The sequence below is a fragment of the Petaurus breviceps genome, unplaced genomic scaffold (genome assembly GCF_028583685.1).
Source record: "Petaurus breviceps papuanus isolate PSGF00001 unplaced genomic scaffold, PetGlider_PUasm1.0 91041, whole genome shotgun sequence".
NCBI classification, from domain to species: Eukaryota; Metazoa; Chordata; class Mammalia; order Diprotodontia; family Petauridae; genus Petaurus; species Petaurus breviceps.
Window position 1 is genome coordinate 18,987,846 of NW_027187400.1, and position 20,463 is coordinate 19,008,308.

Genomic DNA, 20,463 nt, shown 5'->3' on the forward strand with positions numbered 1-20,463 from the left:
TACTGCTGCTGCTGCTACTGCTACTACTACCAGTACTACTACTACTGCTGCTACTACTATTACTGCTGCTGCTGCTACTGCTACTACTACCAGTACTACTACTGCTGCTGCTACTATTACTGTTGCTGCTGCTACTACTATTACTACTGCTAGCAGTGATGTGGTACCTACTATGTGCCAGGCACTTTGCAAATATTATCTCACTTTTATACTCACAACCCTATAAAGTAGGTGACATGACTATCCCCATTTTACAGTCAAGAAAACTGAGGCAAACAGAGATTAAGTGAGCCCAAGGTTGTACAGCTAGTTAAATGTCTGAAGTTGGATTTAAACTCAAGTCTTCGTGACTCTAGAAGGTAGCTAGGTGGCACAATGGATAGAGTGCCAGACATGGAGTCAGAGGACTCTTCTTCCTAAATTCAAATCTGGCCTCAGAGGCTGACGGTGTGACCTTCGTCATGTCACTTAACCCTGTCTGCCTCAATCCTTCATCAAGTTGGAGAAAGAAATAGCCACATCTTTGTCAAGAAAACTCCAAATGGGTCACGACATGAATGAACAACTTCATAATTCCTGGTCTATTCGCTTTGTCAGCTAGCAGCCTACCATGGAAACAGCTGACAATATAGGATTTTTTTTTTGTCCTGGATCTGCAGAGGCAGTTTAAGTGGTGAGACAATGGAAACCGCAAGGACAGCTGAGGGGAGCTGAGCAGGTGGCTGTCAGTAGGCAAAAGGGAAGAGGGTGAACAAAGAATTCCATTCTGTTTGGTAGAACAAACACAATCTTCTCGTTAGGAAAGGAGACAAAGGAGGTGTCACTGAACCAGGGTATTTGAAAGGAGGTATTTCTGACCTAGAGTCAAAGGGTGGGCTGGAACATAGCCAGAGAAGGATCAAGGGCACTTGAGTTAGGAAGAACTCAACAGTTGACTCAACAGCTATTTCTTAACCACAGCTCACTGTGATAAGCTCTGGGGAAAACTTGAGAAAGAAAAATGACCAAAACTATCAAGTTACATGGCAAGTTGCCAAGTGTTGTGGATTCTACATCTCTCCCATCTGTCTCCTTTTCTCCACTCACACAGCCTTTATCAGTGGTGGCTTTTGAGAGCCAATTGTTAAATTTTCGGTGTGAGCATTTACACCTTGGAAATCAGCTTGGACACCAAACAGTATATTAAACATATACCTGAGATTCCTTCTGCTAAGGCAATGTTCACCTGAGCTGCTATATAATAGGGGAGGGCCAGTCCCAAAGGAGAAGGGGGAAATCCATGAACCTTAAAAACTTATAGTAGAGACACCCTTCCTTACTTAGTAGGAGAAACACTCTAGGAATCAAGAGACCTGGGCTCTAGTACGGCCTCTTTTACCAACTCTTGATGCGACTTTAGGAAAGTTGGTTCCCTGGAAGACATGGGTTCGAATCACATCTCTGACACTAGATTTCTAAACATGGGCAAGATACTTTATCATTCTAGGCCTCTATTTCTTCATCCTTAAAATGGGAATGTTTGTCTTATTTACCTAATGGCTGTTGTGAGCTCAGTGAGCTCATGTATGTATAACACAGCTTTGGTGCATGCTTAGATCACCTAAGATGAAAATATGAGAGAGAGACAGAGAGAGAGAGAGAGAGAGAGAGAGAGAGAGAGAGAGACAGAGACAGACTCATAGTTTTAAAGGCATAGCCCATTCTGGTTATGTATGGGTGTCCTCAAAGTTAACTGATTGCTACAGGATCAGATGTTCCTGTCAATTTATACCAACAACACAAGCCTGTGTTTAAGCACACCCCGCCCCGCAGCTCCATTTTTCTAGCTTATGAGATCCTCTGCTCCTCCATGGTTTGTGGCATCAGATGACCCAAGCTACCTGGGGAGTTTTCTGTTTGAGGACTGCTGATAACTAGTATTTACATAGCATCTACTATATGCCCCTTGGAAACACCAGCATGGGAAGTGCCAGGGAGCTGCATCTAGAAGAAGACATTCCTTGTTGCGGGGGGGGGGGGGCAGACTGTGCCTCACAGATTCATTTTCCATTTCTCATCATTTCTAGGGATTGCTGGTTCCCTGTGTTTCTCACATTTGGGGTTCATTAGGCTGCTGGCACCAGGGACCTGTGTGGATGGAGGTGTACTACTTTCAGTTGGTGTAAAGTCAAAATGTGTCCACCAGCTGCCATCACACACATAGCACCTGTGCTGACTGTCTAGTCTAGTGGCCCCGTCCAGTCTCATTGTAGGAAGTGACACGGAGGCATCAAGGAGAGGTCCCATTGGAATGTGTTTATCAAAGCTGTCACTATCAATTCTTATGCCTGGAACAATCACTGAAAAGAAAGCCTAGGCAAAATTGCCCAAAAGCCTACTTCAAAATAATAAGTTATTTGAGAAGCGGATAGACCTTGAGCCTTGGAACATAAGACCCTGTGGAGTGGGAGTGGGGTCTCTAGGTTGAGCTCATGGTGGAAGAGAGTGACATTCTAGGACACTGGACTATATGTGCTTCTAGAGAGTGATGGACAAACTGGGGAGAAGCCAACATGGGTTGAGTAAATTACTGAGAGTGGGACAAGAAAGAATCATTTAGCACTTTGCTTATTTAATTAATTATTCTTACTAACTGGATTCTATACTCAGTAGTTTTGACCTTCTAGGGTAAAAATACCATCAGTCTCCTTTAAATTTTGCTGCCCTGGGGAAAGACTTAGTTGTCTCACCCTCGTTACAGTTCTGTCCCTCCTCAGTCTATGACTGCAGTGGTGAGACATGCCATCATATTGGCCCAGCCTGGTCTCTTATACCCTCTTCCTCCTCCTGCTCCCATCTCCTCAGCCTCAGAGTAAATTTACCTGAGCTCAAATCTTTGTCTTTCTTTAAATTCTCCCCTTCGGCTTTCAGATTTGCAATCTCCATGTTTCTCTCATTGAGGGTCTGACACAACATATCACTGTATCCTTTCTGGAGGCCGGTGATCTGTGGGAGTCAACACAAAGTCAGAAATGGGGCGATCGGTTTCAGCCTGGGCCTATCCTGTTCTGAGGCTTAGTAAAGTTTGGGTAACTATTCTCAGGTTGGGGGGAAGATGCTGAATTTCTCAGATCCAGTCAGTGGGGAGCAGAAACATATAAGGTTTTCCTAAGTCATGCCACTATAAATTCCTTTAGAATTACAGAACTGGAATGGATTATAGAGGACATCTAGTCCAGCTCCATGACCCCTGGATAAATGTCCTCTGGACCATTCCCGATAGGGGTTCATCCAGCCTTTGTTTGAGTATCTCTAGTGATGAGCAACTTACTCCACTCCATTTGTTTTTGGAATGCCCTGAGTATTGGGAATTTCAGCCAAAATCTGGGTCCCAAGAACTTCTATCCATACTGCTAGCTTTTCCTCTTCAAAACCAACCAGAATAAATCTAATCCTTTTCCCATGTGATAGCTCTTTAAATACTTGGAAATAATGAAATTCTTTCCCCAAGTCTCTTCCTGTCTAGGCTAATTTCCTCCTCCTATAACAACATCCTTCCTTTCACAACAAGTTTTTGAATCTTCTCAGATTATGATTTCTTTCTTTTTTAAAATAGTATTTTATTTTTTTCATACTGTATGTAAAGTCAATTTGCGCATTCATTTTTACAAAATTTTGAGTTCCGAAATTTCCCCTCCCTCCCTTCTCTCCCCACTTCCTAAAATGGTAAGGAATTTGATATATGTGCAATATTGTGATTTCTTTCATCTGTCTGGGCCTTAGTTTGCCAATATCACTCTTAATGGGTTATTGCTTGAAAATGTGGATAAGATTTGCTGTTGAGTCGTTTTCAGTTGTGTCCGACTCTTCAGGACCTCATTTGGGGTTTTCTTAGCAAAGATACTAGAGTGGTTCTCCCTTTCCTTCTTTAGCTCATTTTACGGATGAGGAAACTGAGGCAAATAGGGTTAAGTGACTAGCCCTGGATTATACAGCTAGTAAGTATTTGAGGCTGGATTTGAATTTAGGAAAATGAGCCCTCCTGACTCCAGGCCCAGAGCTCTAAATGCTGAATCCCCTAGCATGCTAGACAATAGTTCTTGGGAAAGAGAGGTGGGGGTCTGAGTGGACTGCAAGCTCAATATGAGTCTATACTATGATATGAAGCAATCGATTAATAAGGTTTTATTATTAATTATTACTTATTAGTGGATAATTTAGAATATACATATTTCTTTGTAGGAATAGTCACTGCATGAAGCTAGATTTTATGTTTTTTTTTTCTAAAGTCTAAGTTCCTTTTTTTAGTTTAAGTGGATAGGTTCCTCTTTTCTTTAGCTCCCTGAAGTAAGTTCCTCTTTCCAGCAGCTGCAGGAATAATATTAATTAATCCACATGTATCATAAAAAGCCTTCTTAACCACAAATGTCTGATTATAGAACACTTTGACAGGCAGGATGATAGACAGTCCTAATTTGATAGAAAAAGACTAGATTTAAGAGTTGTCACACCTGCTCCACCCCCGATATGCCCACACTCTAAATGTTGGCAATGGTATACCAAAATACAGTCTCAGACACTTCCTAGCTGTGTGACCCTGGGCAAGTCACTTAACCTCTGATTGCCTGAAAAAAATGGATCCACTGGGGAAGAAAATGGCAAACCACTCCAGTATCTTTGCCAAGAAAACCCCAAATGGGTCATGAGGAGTCAGCCATGACTGAAATGAATGAACAACAAAAATCAAAATACACTCAATTTGCTTCCAGAGATACCTTGCCTAACTGCAAGTCAAGTGTCCTGCCTTGTCCTATTGAATTATGTTCAAAATAAATTTCTGGAGATTTCTGTGACTTGTAATTCCTCTTTTTCTATTATGATAATGAGCTCTGTAAATCTGTCAGCTGTCTCTGACTATTGAGGAGTCAATAGACCTGATTTGTTGACAACTGCTAGCCTTGCAAATAAATCGTTACACTCAGAAACTCTGTATTGAGGATTTTTCTATTTCAGATAATAAATCAACAGAGACAGCATCTAAGTGGTACAGTGACCAGAGTGACATAGAGTCAGGGAGAACTGAGTTTAATTTCTGCCTTAGATACTTATTAGCTGTGTGACTCTGAGCAAGTCACTTAACTTCTGTCTGCCTCAGTTTCCTTCTCTATAAAGAGATTTTATATTATATTTTTATATTACATTATTATCCTAATAATAGCCTCCATTTCTCAGAGTCAATGTGAAGATAAGATGAAATAAGACTTGTAAAACACTTTGTGAACTTTAAGGTACTACTGTATGTAAAGTATTATTATTGAAAAGGTTAATAATATGTTTTTAAATCAGTTAATATCTTTTTATCAATACCCATGACATCATTGGTATAGAGAATTCAAAACTTCTTCTGCAAAATGCAGATTAACAGTACATATAGTAAAGTTAACATTGTTGGTTTTGGGGACAGTGGATTTCTTTCAGAATTTTACATAAGGTCAAATTTGCATAATGCAAATTTATGTAAAGTGAGAATTTTCTATACCCTGCAACTTATAGTCTTGGAGCATCTTCTGGGCATTTATCTCCAGGTCTTTCTGATTCCAAGGCCCAATTTCTATTGTTTCCTCTCAGTTAGTGACATCCCAGGGCTTGTTAATAGTGTTGGAGCATCCAGAACAAGGGAGCTTATAGACCCACTGTCTTCTGCCCTGGTCAGAATCCATCTGGAATATTATTGCAATTCTGAGAACCACATGTTGGAAAGGATATTTATAAGCTAGAGAACTAGGCAATTAGGATGGTGAAAGGTCTCAAGAAAGTTCATGTGACATGAACATTAGCTGAAGAAATTGGGGATAGTTAACCTGGAGAAGAAAAGACTTAGGGGGCACATGATACTTGTCTTCAAATGTCTGAAGGGTTGTCATGTGGAAGAAGGATTACATTGGTCTTGCTTGGTCTTGGGGGGAAGAACCAGGAAAGGGTAAGAAGATGCCAAATAGTCAATTTTAGCTCAATGAAAGGAAGAACTTTCAAATAATCTCAAATTATCACAAAAGTGGAATGGGCTGTCTTGGGAGAGAGGGAGTCCCCCCCTCACTGGAGGTCCTCAGTGAGAGGCTGACTACTATTGGGTACATCCAACACTATAATGATTATGTTTTAGGTACACCCGACACTATAATGTCTATGTGCTGGGTGTAACCAACACTACAATGACTACCTGTTGGGTACATCATTGAGGGGAGCTGTGTTCAAAGATGCCATGATCTTTTAGGAGGTCTCTTTTAACTCTGCAATTCCATGATTCTCTATTTTTTTTTTTTGCTTCTCTTTTTCCTACACAGAGCCTTCCAATTCCATATTTAATTGACATTTAAATGTCTTCTTTATGTCCTCAGAGGGATATAGCCACAGCTGTCACTGGGGCTGGTTTACTCTGGAATCAATCTCCCCAGGACCTTTGATCTTTCTATAAAAGTCCAACTGTTAGTCCCTAGAATAATACTTGTGCATTTCTAGGACACAGGATGTACATAACACTTTATGCAGTGGGAAGGAGAAATTTTGAGAACCAGAGGACAGAGACATAGGCATGGGCACATTCCTGCCCCACCCCCACCCCCCTTAAAGCAGATGTGCAATGTCACACTCAGAGGTAAAAATATCTCCTGCCAATTTATGTATTTAAAAATGGCATTTTTAAAAAAGAACAAAACAAATTCATATCTAATCTATGTCTAAATTATTTATATCTAAATTATTTGATCTAAATTTTAATCTAAATTAATCCAAATAAATATTTAAATTTTAAGAAGAAGGAGAGTCTCTCTTAAGATTCAGGTCACAGTTATAACTAGGTTGGGGAGACTGGATAATTGCAATGGGGTGCTGAAATTTAATTGGTGTGAAAATTTAGCAAAGTAAGCTCCTGACCCTGTCCTCCTTCTGGCTTACCCAGCAGTGACATCATGGGTGCTATGACCTCTGTCTCCCCATCATGGGAAATGTCCAGAGTGTCTCCCCTGAATTGGCTGGTGACAAGGCCCCACCCATGCCCACAGCTGATTTGATGCCTCTGAGCAGTACTGTTTCTTTTGGATGCTGTTTCAGCTTCTTGAATCAGGTCTTAAACTAGCTAGTTCTAGATCTGCCTCAGGGATTCCACTTAGGAAAGTTGGTGTCTTAAGACATCCCACTGGTAGCAATCTTTAGAATTTATTATATGATCTTCAATTGATGTTTAGTTGTTTCAGTATTTTCTGACTCTTCATGACCCCATTTGGGGTTGTCTTGGCATAGACACTGGAGTGGTTTGCCGTTTCCTTCTCCAGCTCATTTTATAGATGAGGAAACTGAGGCAAACAGGGTGAAGTGACTTGCCCAGGGTCACACAGCTAGTAAGTGTCTGAGGCCAGATTTGAACTCAGGTCATCCTGACTCTGGGCCCAGCATTTTATCCACTGTACCACCTAGCTGCCCTCCCTACTGTGAGCACTGCTGAACCTGCCATCTTCAAATAATGGATTCCATTGACTTCACTAAGTCAACTAGGTGGCCAAGAGTCCCTAAGAGGAAGTTAAATGTATGAGGAGTTTTTGTAAAGACACCAAAATGAAATTCTTACTTAGGTCAAACACTTGGGTTCTTCCCTACCACCCAAAGCCAAGGCAGTGTGGTGAAATGATAAGAGCATTGGTACAGACTTGAGAGGGTCAGGGTTGGGACCCTATCTTTGTTATTCACTATCTTTGTGACTGTGGACAAGTCACTTTTCTGGGTCTGTGTCTTTTTTGGTAGAATAAAGAGGTTAGATTCACTGGCTTCTAATGTCTTTCTAGCTGTAAGTCTGTGATTCCATAAGCATATGAATTCTAAATTCTAAATCCTATGAATAAGTTCAGGAAATACCCCTCTGCAAAAAGTCCAGAATGTTAGCACTTCTTTGATTGAAAACAAAACATAGAGGTGTTCACAGTCAATCCCTTGGGTACTGGTGGTGTAAATTCCAAATGTGAAATTTTAAGATTTCTCAGTCTTTTGGCTGATTAAAGTGTCACATTTCATTGATTTGGTCACTAGGTCTTTTTAGGCTTTCATTTCCCCATCTATAAAATGGGTGGGCAGAATTATATTACCTTCCTGCTGCTCTAAATCTATGCTCCAAAAGACAGGGTAGAAACAATGATGAAAATGGTTCAGTGGAGGGGAAAGATCGGCTCTTACCTGAATTGTCTAACTACCTGGGAGTTTCAAGAAGTATGAATTATCTGGATGACTGACCTCAGGACCCCACTTTGTTTTTAACCCTGGACATGTCTTTGTTATCTGGATTTAAAAAAGACAGCCCCGACAGCCCAATCCTCTAATTCTTGCCATCCTTATAAAATACCTGTTTTTTCAAGGTTTGAATCTCAGCCTTTTTGTCATCCATGTGCCATTCGAGGAGTTTCAGCTTCTTACACAACCCCACTTTACTCTGGCTGGGGGCTGTCTGGGATGACATCAGCTTTTGGGACACGGTGGTCATTTCATCTTGGAGACTGGCCGTCACAGCATCTTTGTGTTTGGATACCATTTCACAGCCCGAGGGGACATTGGTTTCTTGTCCCATGTGCTGAGTGATGTCATCTTGGGTGCTGAAGCCCCTGGGGCTGTTGACCAGCTGTGGCTGCTGGGGCTGGGGCTTACCGGCCGGTTGGGACTGCTCCATGTGCATTAACATAGCTGGGTTCTAAAGAGTTTTCAGAGAGTAAAAGGATTCAGGGAGAGTTGGGTCTGGATTTTGTTTTTAAGGCTCTTTCTGTGGCCTTGATGGCAGCAGCAACTTTTATCCCATTCCATTCCAATCTGATCTGATCAATAAATAGACTGATCGATCAATAAGCATTTATTAAACACTGATTCTGTGCTCTGTGGGTATTGTTCTGGGCACTGTAGAGTCAAAGACAGCAATAAAACAATTGCTGCCTTCAAGGAAATTACATTCTGAGAATGGAGAGTAGGCATATAGGAGCAGTATATATACAATATAGTATATATACATTATATATATACACAAACTATGCACAATAAATCCAAGGTAATTTTTTCTTTTTGGTGGAGGGGGTATTAGTATCAGGGAGAATCAGGAAAACCTTTATGAAGAAAGTATCTCTTGAACTGAATTTTAAAGGAAAGTGGTAGGGGTGGCTAGGTGGCACAGTGAGTAGAGTGCCAGCCCTGGAGTCAGGAGGACCTGAGTTTAAATTCAGCCTCAGACACTGAACACACACAGACACACACACACACACACACAATCCTAGCCATATGACCTTAGGCAAGTTACTTAGCCCCAATTGCTCTCCAAAAAAAAGGAAAGTGGTAGAGGTGGGAGAGGAGTATATTGTAGGCAGGGGTGGTGAGGACAGGAGATGGAGTATTATGTATGAAGAACAGGAAAAATGTCAATTTGGCTAACAATACAAAGCACTTTACAAATATCGACTCATTTGAGTCTCATAGCAACCCTGGTTGTTGAGGGAAGTGCTATTATTATTGCCATTTTGCAGATGAGGAAATTGAAGTAGCCAGAGGTGACTTGTCCAGGGCACCATAGCTAATAAAGGTCTGAGGCTAGATAGATTTGAACTCAGGTCTTCCTGTCTCCAAGTCTATTGTACCCGTTGCCTCGCCAGCTAGATCGTAGAGTTTGTAAAGCAACATAAAATAAGACTGGAAGAATAACTTAGGACCAGGTTTTTAAAAGCCTTAGAGGTCAGATGGAGGAATTTATTTTTTGGAGGGGGGAGGGCAGGGCATAAATGGAGGAATTTTTATGGGATCCTGGAGGCAAGTGATTTGCTATGTGGGGTGAGTGAGAGAGAGAAGGGAAGGGGTGGGCATAGCGAGTTCTATTTTGGATAAGCTGAGTTTGAGAGGTTTATGGGACACAATTCAAAATATCTAGTAGGCAGTTGGTGATTCATGTCAGGAGCTCAGTAGGGAGGTGAGAAATTTGCATAGACATGATAATTGAACCCATGGGAGCTGACAGAATCATCCAGAAGGCGTTGAGAGAAAAGAAGGCCCAGAACAGAGCCTTAGGGCATGCCCACAGTTAGGGGGCATCACATGCAGGATGTTCCCCCAAAGGAGCAGGTAACTCAACAAGTGTTTAGTAAGCACCTCTATGTGTAAGGCCCTGTTTGAGGCACTAGGGATACAAAATGAAAGAATCACTATAATGGAATTCATATGGGGTTTTAAAACTTGTAAAGCACTTTACAAAGATCATCCTCTCATTTAATTCTCTCAATAACCTTATAAGATAGGTATGAGAAGTGCCACTGCTTCCATTTCACAGATGAAGAAACTGAGGCTTAAAAAGGTTAACTGGTTTACCTAGGATTGTGTAACTACTGTGTCTGAGATGGGATCTACAACTGGGTCTTCACAACTCTAAGTCAGCACTCCATTGACCATGTCATGCTGCCTCTTAGGACAAAAGTTCCTGCCCTCGTGGAGCTTACATTCTACAGGGAGAATATGACCTGTATGTACATAAGTATATCTATCAATAGTTCTATCATATATGTATGTACACACACATATAGATATATGTATGTATATGTGTGTATGTGTATATGTACATATATATACACATACATCTGTGTGTATATTTAAACTGTTACCCTACCTAACCCTCTCACCTAAAAAAAAAAGGCTACTGTGCACAGGATAATGAAGATTTGGGAAGAAAGAGAGTAATAAAGCAGGTTCTTAGGATCACTAGGATACTTGGGCAATGGAAGTTTGCATCAGCCATGGAACCGTCCTTTATTGAGGAGAGGAGCATGAGATCTGTACTCAGGGTCCAGGGATGGGGGTTTCCTCTTCATTGTCTTTGAGATTTGGACTTCATAGTCTTCAGGTGGGTGTTGGAATCTAGGAAGCTACAGTTCTTGACCTTGAACTATGTATGGGTTGTCTGTGAGGTAATCCAGAGTTTCTGAGACTGGGGCTATGCTGGTCATGGTGTCTTCTGAGGCTGAGATCCAATGCTGTATTGGCCGGCAACTGTGCCTGCTAGAGAATGGCTTAGATTCTCAAATCCTCGAACAGAGAAGGGCACTGGAGCTCAAGGAAAAGTTTGAATCCCAAGATCCAAGATTAGAAGCAATGAAGAATCATATTGATTGGTGAGCAAGGCAAGGAGGATTGTTTTCTTTCACTGCTCTGATTTTTCCAAGATCTTCCTTCCATAGTCCAGGAACTGGAGCTGACATCACATACACAAACGCCTATCCAATTATACTCTTCCATCAGCTGCAGATGTGGGTGGTTCTGTGACTTTTCCTGACACTCTGAAGATCTGACTAGTAAAGTTTGGAAGATGGCTAGAGCTAAACAGAGCAGCTAGGTGGCACAGTGGATAGAGAGCCAGACTTTGGGAGCCATCTTCCTGAGTTCACACACTTACTAGCTGTGTGACGCTGGACAAGTCACTTAACCCTGTTTGCCTCAGTTTCCTCAACTGTAAAATGAGCTGCAGAAGGACTTGGCAAACCACTGCAGTATCTGCCAAGAAAACTCCAAATGGGGTCATGGAGAGTCAAACATGACTGAAATTAAGAAGCGACAAAGAAGTAGATAACTCCAACATAACTCCATAACTCATTTCCATTTTTATTATGTTCAAAATGCTACATGCTCATGGTATGTTCTGGACTGAGTCCTACAAATGCAAAGGACCATGACCAAAGAAAGGAGAGCCCAGACAGAAGGTCAGGACTTTAGAACTCTAGATTTCATTTAAAAAAATATTCTTAGTAAGATTACATTTCATCCCCAAACTATCTAATCTATCTACCTTAGTCAACTAAAACTAGGCATCTATGGGCTGGGTGTCCTCTAGTGACCAATGGAAATATTGTATTTTGAGCTGTTCTCATAAGAGAGTAGTTGAGGTGGCTCATAGAGAGTGCCATCTTGTGGACAACTCAGCTTTTTAACTCTCTTGCTGGATGAGTAATATAGGGACACATTGCCATCTTATATATGATTAAAGGCAATACATGAGCTGAATTAGGCTGCTGACATGGCAGAGTGATATAAACCTAGAAATGTCCCTGCATTGTATTAAGTGTCACATACATGATGCTCTAAGGATAGAGCACTAATAAGAAGAGAGATCCAAAAAATCATAGAATCACTCAATTTTGGATTTAGAAGTAACCACTGAAGATATCTCATCCAATCCATACCAGAAAGGGATTTCCACTATAATATACCGGAAAGATGAAATGGTCATCCATTCTCTGTATGAAAACCTCCAGGGAGAGAGAGCCCACCACTCTCCAAGCAGCCCATTCCACTTTTGGGTTAAGTTTAAATTTTAGGAATTTTTTTTTCTGCTATCAAGGCTAAACTTGACTCCATAATTTCTACCCATTGGTCCTGATCCCTCCTTCTGGTGCCAAACAGAACAAATGCAATACTTCCTCCACATGTCAGTCCTTCAAATACTTGAAGAAAGTTATTATGACTCCCCTTAGTCTTTAGGGGCTAAGCATCTCTATTTTCTTTATCACCTTATATGGCATAGGTTTGATGCCTTTCACCATCCTGGATGCACGCTTCTGTAGCTTAGTGGTCCTAGAGTGTGGTGTGGGGACCCACGGGGGTCCTCAAGATGCTTTCAGTGTGTCCATGAACTATTTTCATAATAATATTATCATTTTAATTTCTACTATGGTAAATGTCAACAGACAGAACTCACAAAAATAAAATAAATAAAAATAAATAAAAGGCTAAGAGCTCTTTGGGGTTCTCAATTTTTAAGAGTGTAAAGGAGTTCTGAGACCAAAAAGTTTAAGAACTGAGCCTCTAGTTTATCAATGTCCTTCTAAATCTGTGGCTTCCCGAACCGAACATAATTCCCTGGATATGATTTGAACAAGCCATGGTACTGACGGATCTTGTCATTGTTGTTGTTCAGTCATTTTTCAGTCATGTCTGACTCTTCCTGACCCCATTTGGAGTTTTCTTGGCAGAGATACTGGAATGGTTTGCCATTTCCTTCTACAGCTCATTTTACAGATGAAGAAACTGAGGCAAACAGGGTTAAGTGACTTGCCCAGGGTCACACAGCTAGACTCAGTCCCTTATTTCTGGAAACTCAACACAACCCAAGATCACATTAGCTTTTTCACCTTCCCCATCCTGTACTTGTGAAGTTAAATTTTTTTTAATTCACATATAAAAGTTATATTTATCCCTACTGAATTTCATTTAATTAGATTCAACCCAGTGCTTTAATGATCAAGATCTTTTTGGCTCCTGACTCTGTCATACGGTGTGTTCATTATCTCATTTTTTGGTGCCATCTGCAAATTGAATGAGTATGCCATCTATGCCTTTATCCAAATCATGATAAAAATGTTAGACAGCCCAGGGCCAAACAGAGATCCCTGGGACACTCCACTGGAGATGGCTTGCCCAGTGCATATCGAATCCAATAACTATTCTTTGAGTCCAAGTATTCAACCAGTTCCAAATCTATCTCATTACATTATTACCCAGTATCCATCTCTCCAAATTTCCCACAAGAGTAGTATGAGATACATTATCGAATTTTGTAAAAATTTAAATAATCTACATCTACAGTCTTCATTTGATTTACCACATTAGTAACCCTGTCATAAAGGGAAATGAAGTTAGTCTACCATAACCAGTCATTGAGGAAGGCAGGCCGGCTCTTTGTAATTATGTATTCCTTGTCTAAATGTTCATTAAATAATCCTTTAATGATTTGTTCTAGAATTTCCCTAGGAATGAAAGTCGAGCTGGCTGGTCTACCCATGATAAATACTGTTCTCTTCCTTCCTGGAGAACAGCAATATAAGCCCTTCTCTGATCTCGTAATATTTCTCCCATTTTCCATGATCTCTCAAATATCACTGTAAATGACTCAGCAGTCACAACTACAAGTCCTGTTGGTAGCTGAGGATGCAATTTATCTGGAAAAGATGACCTGAATTCATCAAGGGTGACTAGGAGCTCCCTGACTCTCTCCTTATTTAGCTTGGGTAGCAACTCCCCATTGACCATTTGTGTTCCATCATACCCAGGGAAAAGGTAATTCTCCATGCCAGGGAAAAATAAAATGGAATTCAAGCAGTTCTACCCTCAATTTGCTGTCAATTGTCACCATCCTATCCAATTTAAACAGCAGGCCTATCTTTTCTTTGCTCCTCTTTTTTCTTCTTACACAGCTAAAAACAGCAACAACCCCAAAAAAACCCTTTTGGTTATCTTTAGCTCCCCTTACCAGATTCTGCTCATTGTGAACCAAAGCATATAAAAATAGTATCAGGACAATATTATGTTTTTATTCTTGTTCAGTCATGTCCTACTCTTTGTGAACTACTTTGGGGTTTTCTTGGCAAGGATACTGGAGCGGTTTGTCATTTACTTCTCCAGTTCATTTTACAGATGAGAAAACTGAGGCAAACAGGGTAAAGTGACTTGCCCAGGGTCACACAGTAAGTGTCGGAGGCCAGATTTGAAATCAGGGAAATGTGTCTTCCTAATCCAGGCCTGGTGCTCTATGCACTAAGGCACCACCTAGCTGCCTCTGTCTTGTACATAGTAGGTGATTAATAAATATTGATTGCATTGAACAACTCTATCAAGTCAATAATACAATATTATCACCCTCGTTTTAGAGGTGAAAAAAAAGTTACTTAAAGGGATAAAATGATTCACCCAAGGTCACACATCTAGTAAATGGCTGGATTGAGATGCAAAGTCAGGTTTTAGTTTCATGGAACAAGCACTGGGTTTAGAATTACAGAATCTGGGCTTGAATCTTGACTGTGCTACTCACAAATTGTGTGACCTTAGGGAAATCATGTAATCCCTCAATGCTTCACTTTCCTCATGTGTAAAATGAATAGATTAGACTAGACCAGAGGTGTAGCTAGGTGGCACCGTGGATAGAGCACTGGGTCTGGAGTCTGGAAGACCTCAGACACTTACTAGTTGTATGACCTTGGGAAAGTCAGTTAACCAAGTCTTCCTCAGTTTCCTCATCTGTCAAATGATTTAGAGAAGGAAATTGCAAACCACCCTAGTATCTTTACCAAGAAAACCCCAAGTGGGGTCACCAAGAGTTGGACACGGCTGAAAAATGACTGAACGAGAACAATAATGTCGAACATTTTGGAGAGTAAAATGTAACTGGGAACTAGTCACCAAAATAAATAAAAATACAATAGGAACATAGATAATTTTACTAGGAGGTTTTCTAAGTCACTCTGTGCCTTCGGGGCCCCTTATATATGATTGAGTAGACTCTTTTCTATTTGAGTTTGACGTCACTGGACTAGATGGTCTCCTTGAGGTCTATCCCATCTCTACATCTGTGCTCCAAAGGAAAGGGATGAGGCAAGCTCTTGGGGGGAGGGGATGGGAAGGATGGCCAGTTCTTGTCTAAATTTCCTAACAATTTTGAGTTTTGACTGATGGACTTAAGTTATCTGGCTTCAACACTCTGCTTTGTTTTCACTACAGAGACATCACTGGACATCTGGACTTAAAACAAACCAACCAACCCAATCCTCTGTGTCTTGCTATCCTTGTAAAATACCTGGTCTTTCAAGGATTGGATCTGGGACTTTTTGTCATCGATGTCCCGATCCAGGAGCTCTAGCTTCTGTCCCATCTCCACATCGCTCTGGCCGGGGGCTGTCTGCACCAGCATCAGCCTCTGAGACATGGTGGCCACTTCATTCTGGAGGTTGGCGATCACAGTGTCTTTGTGTTTGGACTCCAACTCAAAGCCTGACAGGCGGTTGATTTCCTGTCCCAGGTGCTGAATGATGTCGTCTTGGGTGTTGAGTTCATTGGCAATGGTGACCAGCTGATTCTGCTCCAGGCATGGGATGCTGCCGGGGTAAGACTGATCCAGGTTTGAGATATTGATGAGGTGGGGCTGCTCCAGATAGGGCAAATTGACCAGGTGGGACTGATTCAGGTGCATAGCTCGGCCCTAAAGAGGTTTTCAGAAAGTTAAAAGGGTCAGAGAAGATTTGGTTTGTTCTTTGCTTTCAAGGTTTAATCTATGGATGTGAGGACAGCAACAGTGCCTGGAATCAGAAAGAGCTGAGTTCAGATCTGGCCTTAGACACTTACTGTGTGACCTTGGGCACGTCACTTAACCTCTTTTGGTGTCAGTTTCCTCAACTGTAAAATGGAAATAATAATACTTACCTCTCAGGGTTGTTGTGGAGATCAAATTTAATAATTGTAAAGTGCTTAGCACCATGCCTGATGCATAGTAGATCTATATAAATGTTAATTATTATTAGCCCAAATATTTCTTAAGCAACTATTATGGGCAAGGAACATCCCTCTGCCAGACCATCCCACTTCTCCCACTGATGAATTCCTCTTGACCCCTCATTTTGGGGAGGGGCCCAGACTGGCCAGCCTTTATTCCCCTCCTGACTTTCTGGACTTCAAAATAAGGACCTTCTCCAATCACCTTTTCAGCTTTCTTTTATGTATGTTCTCCATTAGAATGTAAGCTCCTTGAGGGCAGGGGCTGTCTTTTTTTGCTTGTATTTGTACCACCTCCCTCACATTATCTATGTTGTATTTTTATTAATTTTGTTAAACATTTACAGTGTAATCTGGTTCCAGAGCATGGGAGTTTTGCAGGCCCATGTAGGATCTCTGGTAGATAGCCCAAAAGAGAGAGAACAAAGTAGGGGAGACCATTAGGAGGCTCTTGGAGGAGCCATGCTAGAGGAAGGTGGATGGAGGTAGTGTGAGTGCTCAGGAGGGAGACCATTAGGAGGCTCTTGGAGGAGCCATGCTAGAGGAAGGTGGATGGAGGTAGTGTGAGTGCTCAGGAGGGGAGGAACCTAAGAGATGCTGCAGAGTAGAAGCCAAGGCACTCGTCTGGGGGATGAGGTAGGGAACCTGCGGGCAACTGGGAAAAGGTGAGCACAAGGCCTGCAGGGCATACTGTAAGTGCTTAATAAATGCTTGTAATCTCATAAGGCTAGGCACCGAAACGAAGACAAGAACAGAATAATATTATAACAACTGACATTTACACAGTACTTTAAAGTTTGCAAAACGTGCTATCTACATTATTACCTCATTTCACCCTCCCCTTGGTATTGTTTTTTTCAGTCCTGTCCAACTCTTTGTGACCCCATTTGGGGTTTTCTTGGCAGAGATACTGGAGTGGTTTGTCACTTCCTTCCCCGTCTCATTTTACAGATGAGGAAACTGAGGCAAACAGGATGAAGTGGCTTGCCCAGGGTCACACAGCTAGGAGGTATCTGAGGTCAGATTTAAACTTAGGAAGAGGAATCTTCCTGATTCTAGACTTGGCTCTCTATCTATTTCAACACCTAGATGCTGTCCCCCAACCCTGGCCCTGGCCCTTTACCACACATAGATTACTGGGCTCATGTAATTTAGAACTAAAAGGAATCTTGAAGTTCACGCAGGATAACAAGATCACAGTTTTAGAGCTGGGAGGGACCTACTTCATCATTTTACATTAAGGAAAAAAAGACTAAAGACTCCTTTTAGGGGAAATGACTTGCCCAAGGTCACATAGGCAATAAAGTACAGAGCCAAGAATCAAACCCAGGTCTTTATTATCATCCCCATTTTGCAAATGAGAAAAATAATGCTTAGAGAGAAGCAAAATGACTTGCCCAAGGCCACTCAGTTTGTAATATCAGAAGCAGAATTTGTACCCTGGTCTTAAGGTCTCCCTGATTCTAAGGTCTGCCCTCTACCCACTAGGCCAACTAACTAACTACCTGACATAAATGTGTCCCACCCACAGCATCACATTTTGTCTGTAATCAGACAATCTGGTAGGTCTCCAAAACAACGATATATGGTCTTGCCAGAAGCCATCAGCAAAGTTTAAAAGATAAAAAAGCAAACAACGACAAAACAAACCCTACACCTTTGCCAAAATCTGTTGTGTGTGTTGAAGATGTCAAGATGCAGCAGCTATTTTCACAGAGACCACCCCTTTTCTAAATAATGTCCCACTTGGCTTGAGTGCCGCCATGGCCGGAGCCTTCGTCAGCACCTCTGCCGACCTGAGGATCTGGATCCTTCTAGGTCTCTGCCCATCAGTAACCCCTGGCTTGTGTCAGGAATATCTGAGACTCTTCACTGTTAACCATTACTGACATGCCTTGGGCCAAACATCCCAGGAGCCAAATAATAATAATTTGTTATTGCTCAGTCATTTTTTTAGTTGTGTCCCACTCTTCATGACCCCATTTGGGGTTTCCTTGGCAGAGATAATGGGGCGGTTTGCCATTTCCTTATCCAGCTCATTTGACAGATGAGGAAACTGAGGCAAAGAGGGTGAAGTGACTTGCCCAGAGTCACACAGTATCTAAGACTGAATTTGAACTCAGGTCTTCCTGACTCGAGGCCTACCACTCTACACAATATACCACCTATTATGTGCCAGGCATGGTGTTAAGGGCTTTATAATTATTATCTTATTTGATCCTCCTGGTAACCCTGGGAAGAAGGTGCTATTATTATCCCCATTTTACAGTTGAGGAAACTGAGGCAGAGAAGAATTTTTATTTTATTTTTATTTTCACTGACTTGCCCATGATCACACAGCTAGTATCTAAGACTGGATTTGAACTGAGGTCTTCCTGACTCCTGACCCAAAGCTCTATCCATTTAGTTGTCAAATTGTGTGGTAGAAAGAGCTCTCAACTTGCTGTGCAGCCTGACTTTGAACTCTGGAGCGACTCTGGGCAAGTCACTTCCCTAGGTAGGTGGGAGCCATATAGAGTATAGAAGCTGGTTTGGAATCAGAAAGACCTGAGTTCGAATTGCCTGCATGACCTTGGGGCAATGTCATTTAACTGCTGCCCACTTGGACTTTCTTATCTGCCAGACCAGGATAATAACAGCACCTCCTTCCCAGCGTTGTTATGGGCATCACATGAGATCATGTCTGCCAAGGCCTTTGTTAGTCATCTTCCTCTCTGAACCTCTGTGTCATCGTCTGGTAAATGAGAGTCGGGCTAGCTGGCCTCTAAAATGCCTTCGAGCTCAGAAGTCTGTATCCTATGGCCCAAAGCCCCTTCCCTTCACTGCTGCTCATTCCCAATGTCGCTGCCTTGGGAGGAGAAGGGAGAGGTAAAGGCTCCTCTGCTCCTTAGCCCTCAAGCTTGGGATGGATGCCTTGCTTCTGCATGTCCCTCCTCCACTGTGAATTTTCTAACTCACTCAATCTATTACAATGATAGAAGAAGGACCTGGGAACAAACCATTCAGGCTTGGCCCATTAGGATAATCAGGAAATATTCTCAGCATACATCACCACCACAGAATGTAGCCTGACCTGTCCAGCTTCTTGGCTTCACCTCCCAAGCATCTGACTCGTCTCTTTCAGCCCCCAATCCTTGAATATAGCAAGGTTTTTTCTGGTCTCTTTTCTAGGTGCAAGCCCCAGGACTAAGATGCTTTCTTGCTATGAAAGTATGATCCCAAATCTTCCAGCCTTCACCGTCCCTAAAGCCTTGTACTAAAAGTGTTAGCCTTCCCCCACAATCTGTCTCCAACTGACCCTTTCTAAACTCACTTCCAATTATTCTCGTTATAAATAAATGACTGAATAAATAAATACATTAGTTCATGCCTTTAAATAAATAGATTATTCTCACTCATGCCTTTTATGTCCCAGCTGAACTAATATCTGTCTCTTAGCAATGGCATTTCATTTTCCATTCCCATGCCTTCCCAAAGACCCAGCCCCCATGTTCCCTTCACCTCATCACTGGAATACTATATCTTTCCATTCCACCTCTCAGACCCTTGCCTTCCATCGAGGCTTCATGTAAAGGTGACCTGCAGTTAGCTGCTGGAGTATTGGCTGGCTGCTGTCATCTCTGTCCTGGGGTCCCAGGCTTAGTCCAAACTCCATTTTCAAAGTACTGCTGGTGATCCTTCTGTTGGCTCTTTCCTCTCTCCCTCCCTCCCTCCCTCCCTTCCTCCCTCTCTTTCTTCCTCAGAGTCTCACGAAATCTTAGGGACTTCAAAGGGAGAGCTTTAGTCTTTTTTAGTTTCTGGTCTGAGGACTAGAACAAGTATGGTTCTTCAGCCTCTATGCTAAGTGGTCACCCAGCCTTGGCATGAGGGAGAGAACTATGGAAAACCTTTGCAAACTTTAAAGGGTGATTTAAATGTCACCTGTCATATCATGGTCATGATTGTCATCATTACCCCGAAGACCTCCTGGGATAAGGAGCTCACTAACCCTCAAAGCTCTCCATTCCACTGTTTGATGACTCTAATTGTTAGGGATTAAAAAAATTCATATTGAGCCTAAATCTGCCTTCTTGCAGCCTCTCAGTTCTCCTACACCCCAGTGTTATAACTGAGCCTTATTGATGCTCTGTTGTCAATATGAAATAAACATTGCTGGGACTTACT

General features: G+C 41.9%; 1 protein-coding gene across 1 annotated transcript in view; it reads right to left on the reverse strand.

The window, feature by feature from the left end:
• Positions 1-20,463, reverse strand: part of FHAD1 (forkhead associated phosphopeptide binding domain 1) — a 175,882-nt gene that overhangs the window by 118,937 nt on the left and 36,482 nt on the right. Inside the window, exons 5-6 of the mRNA XM_069079619.1 lie at positions 15,608-16,009; positions 2,862-2,985 (exon numbers count right to left, since the gene is read on the reverse strand). Coding sequence (XP_068935720.1) covers positions 2,862-2,985; positions 15,608-16,009 — 526 coding nt within the window. The remainder of the gene's footprint in view (positions 1-2,861; positions 2,986-15,607; positions 16,010-20,463) is intronic.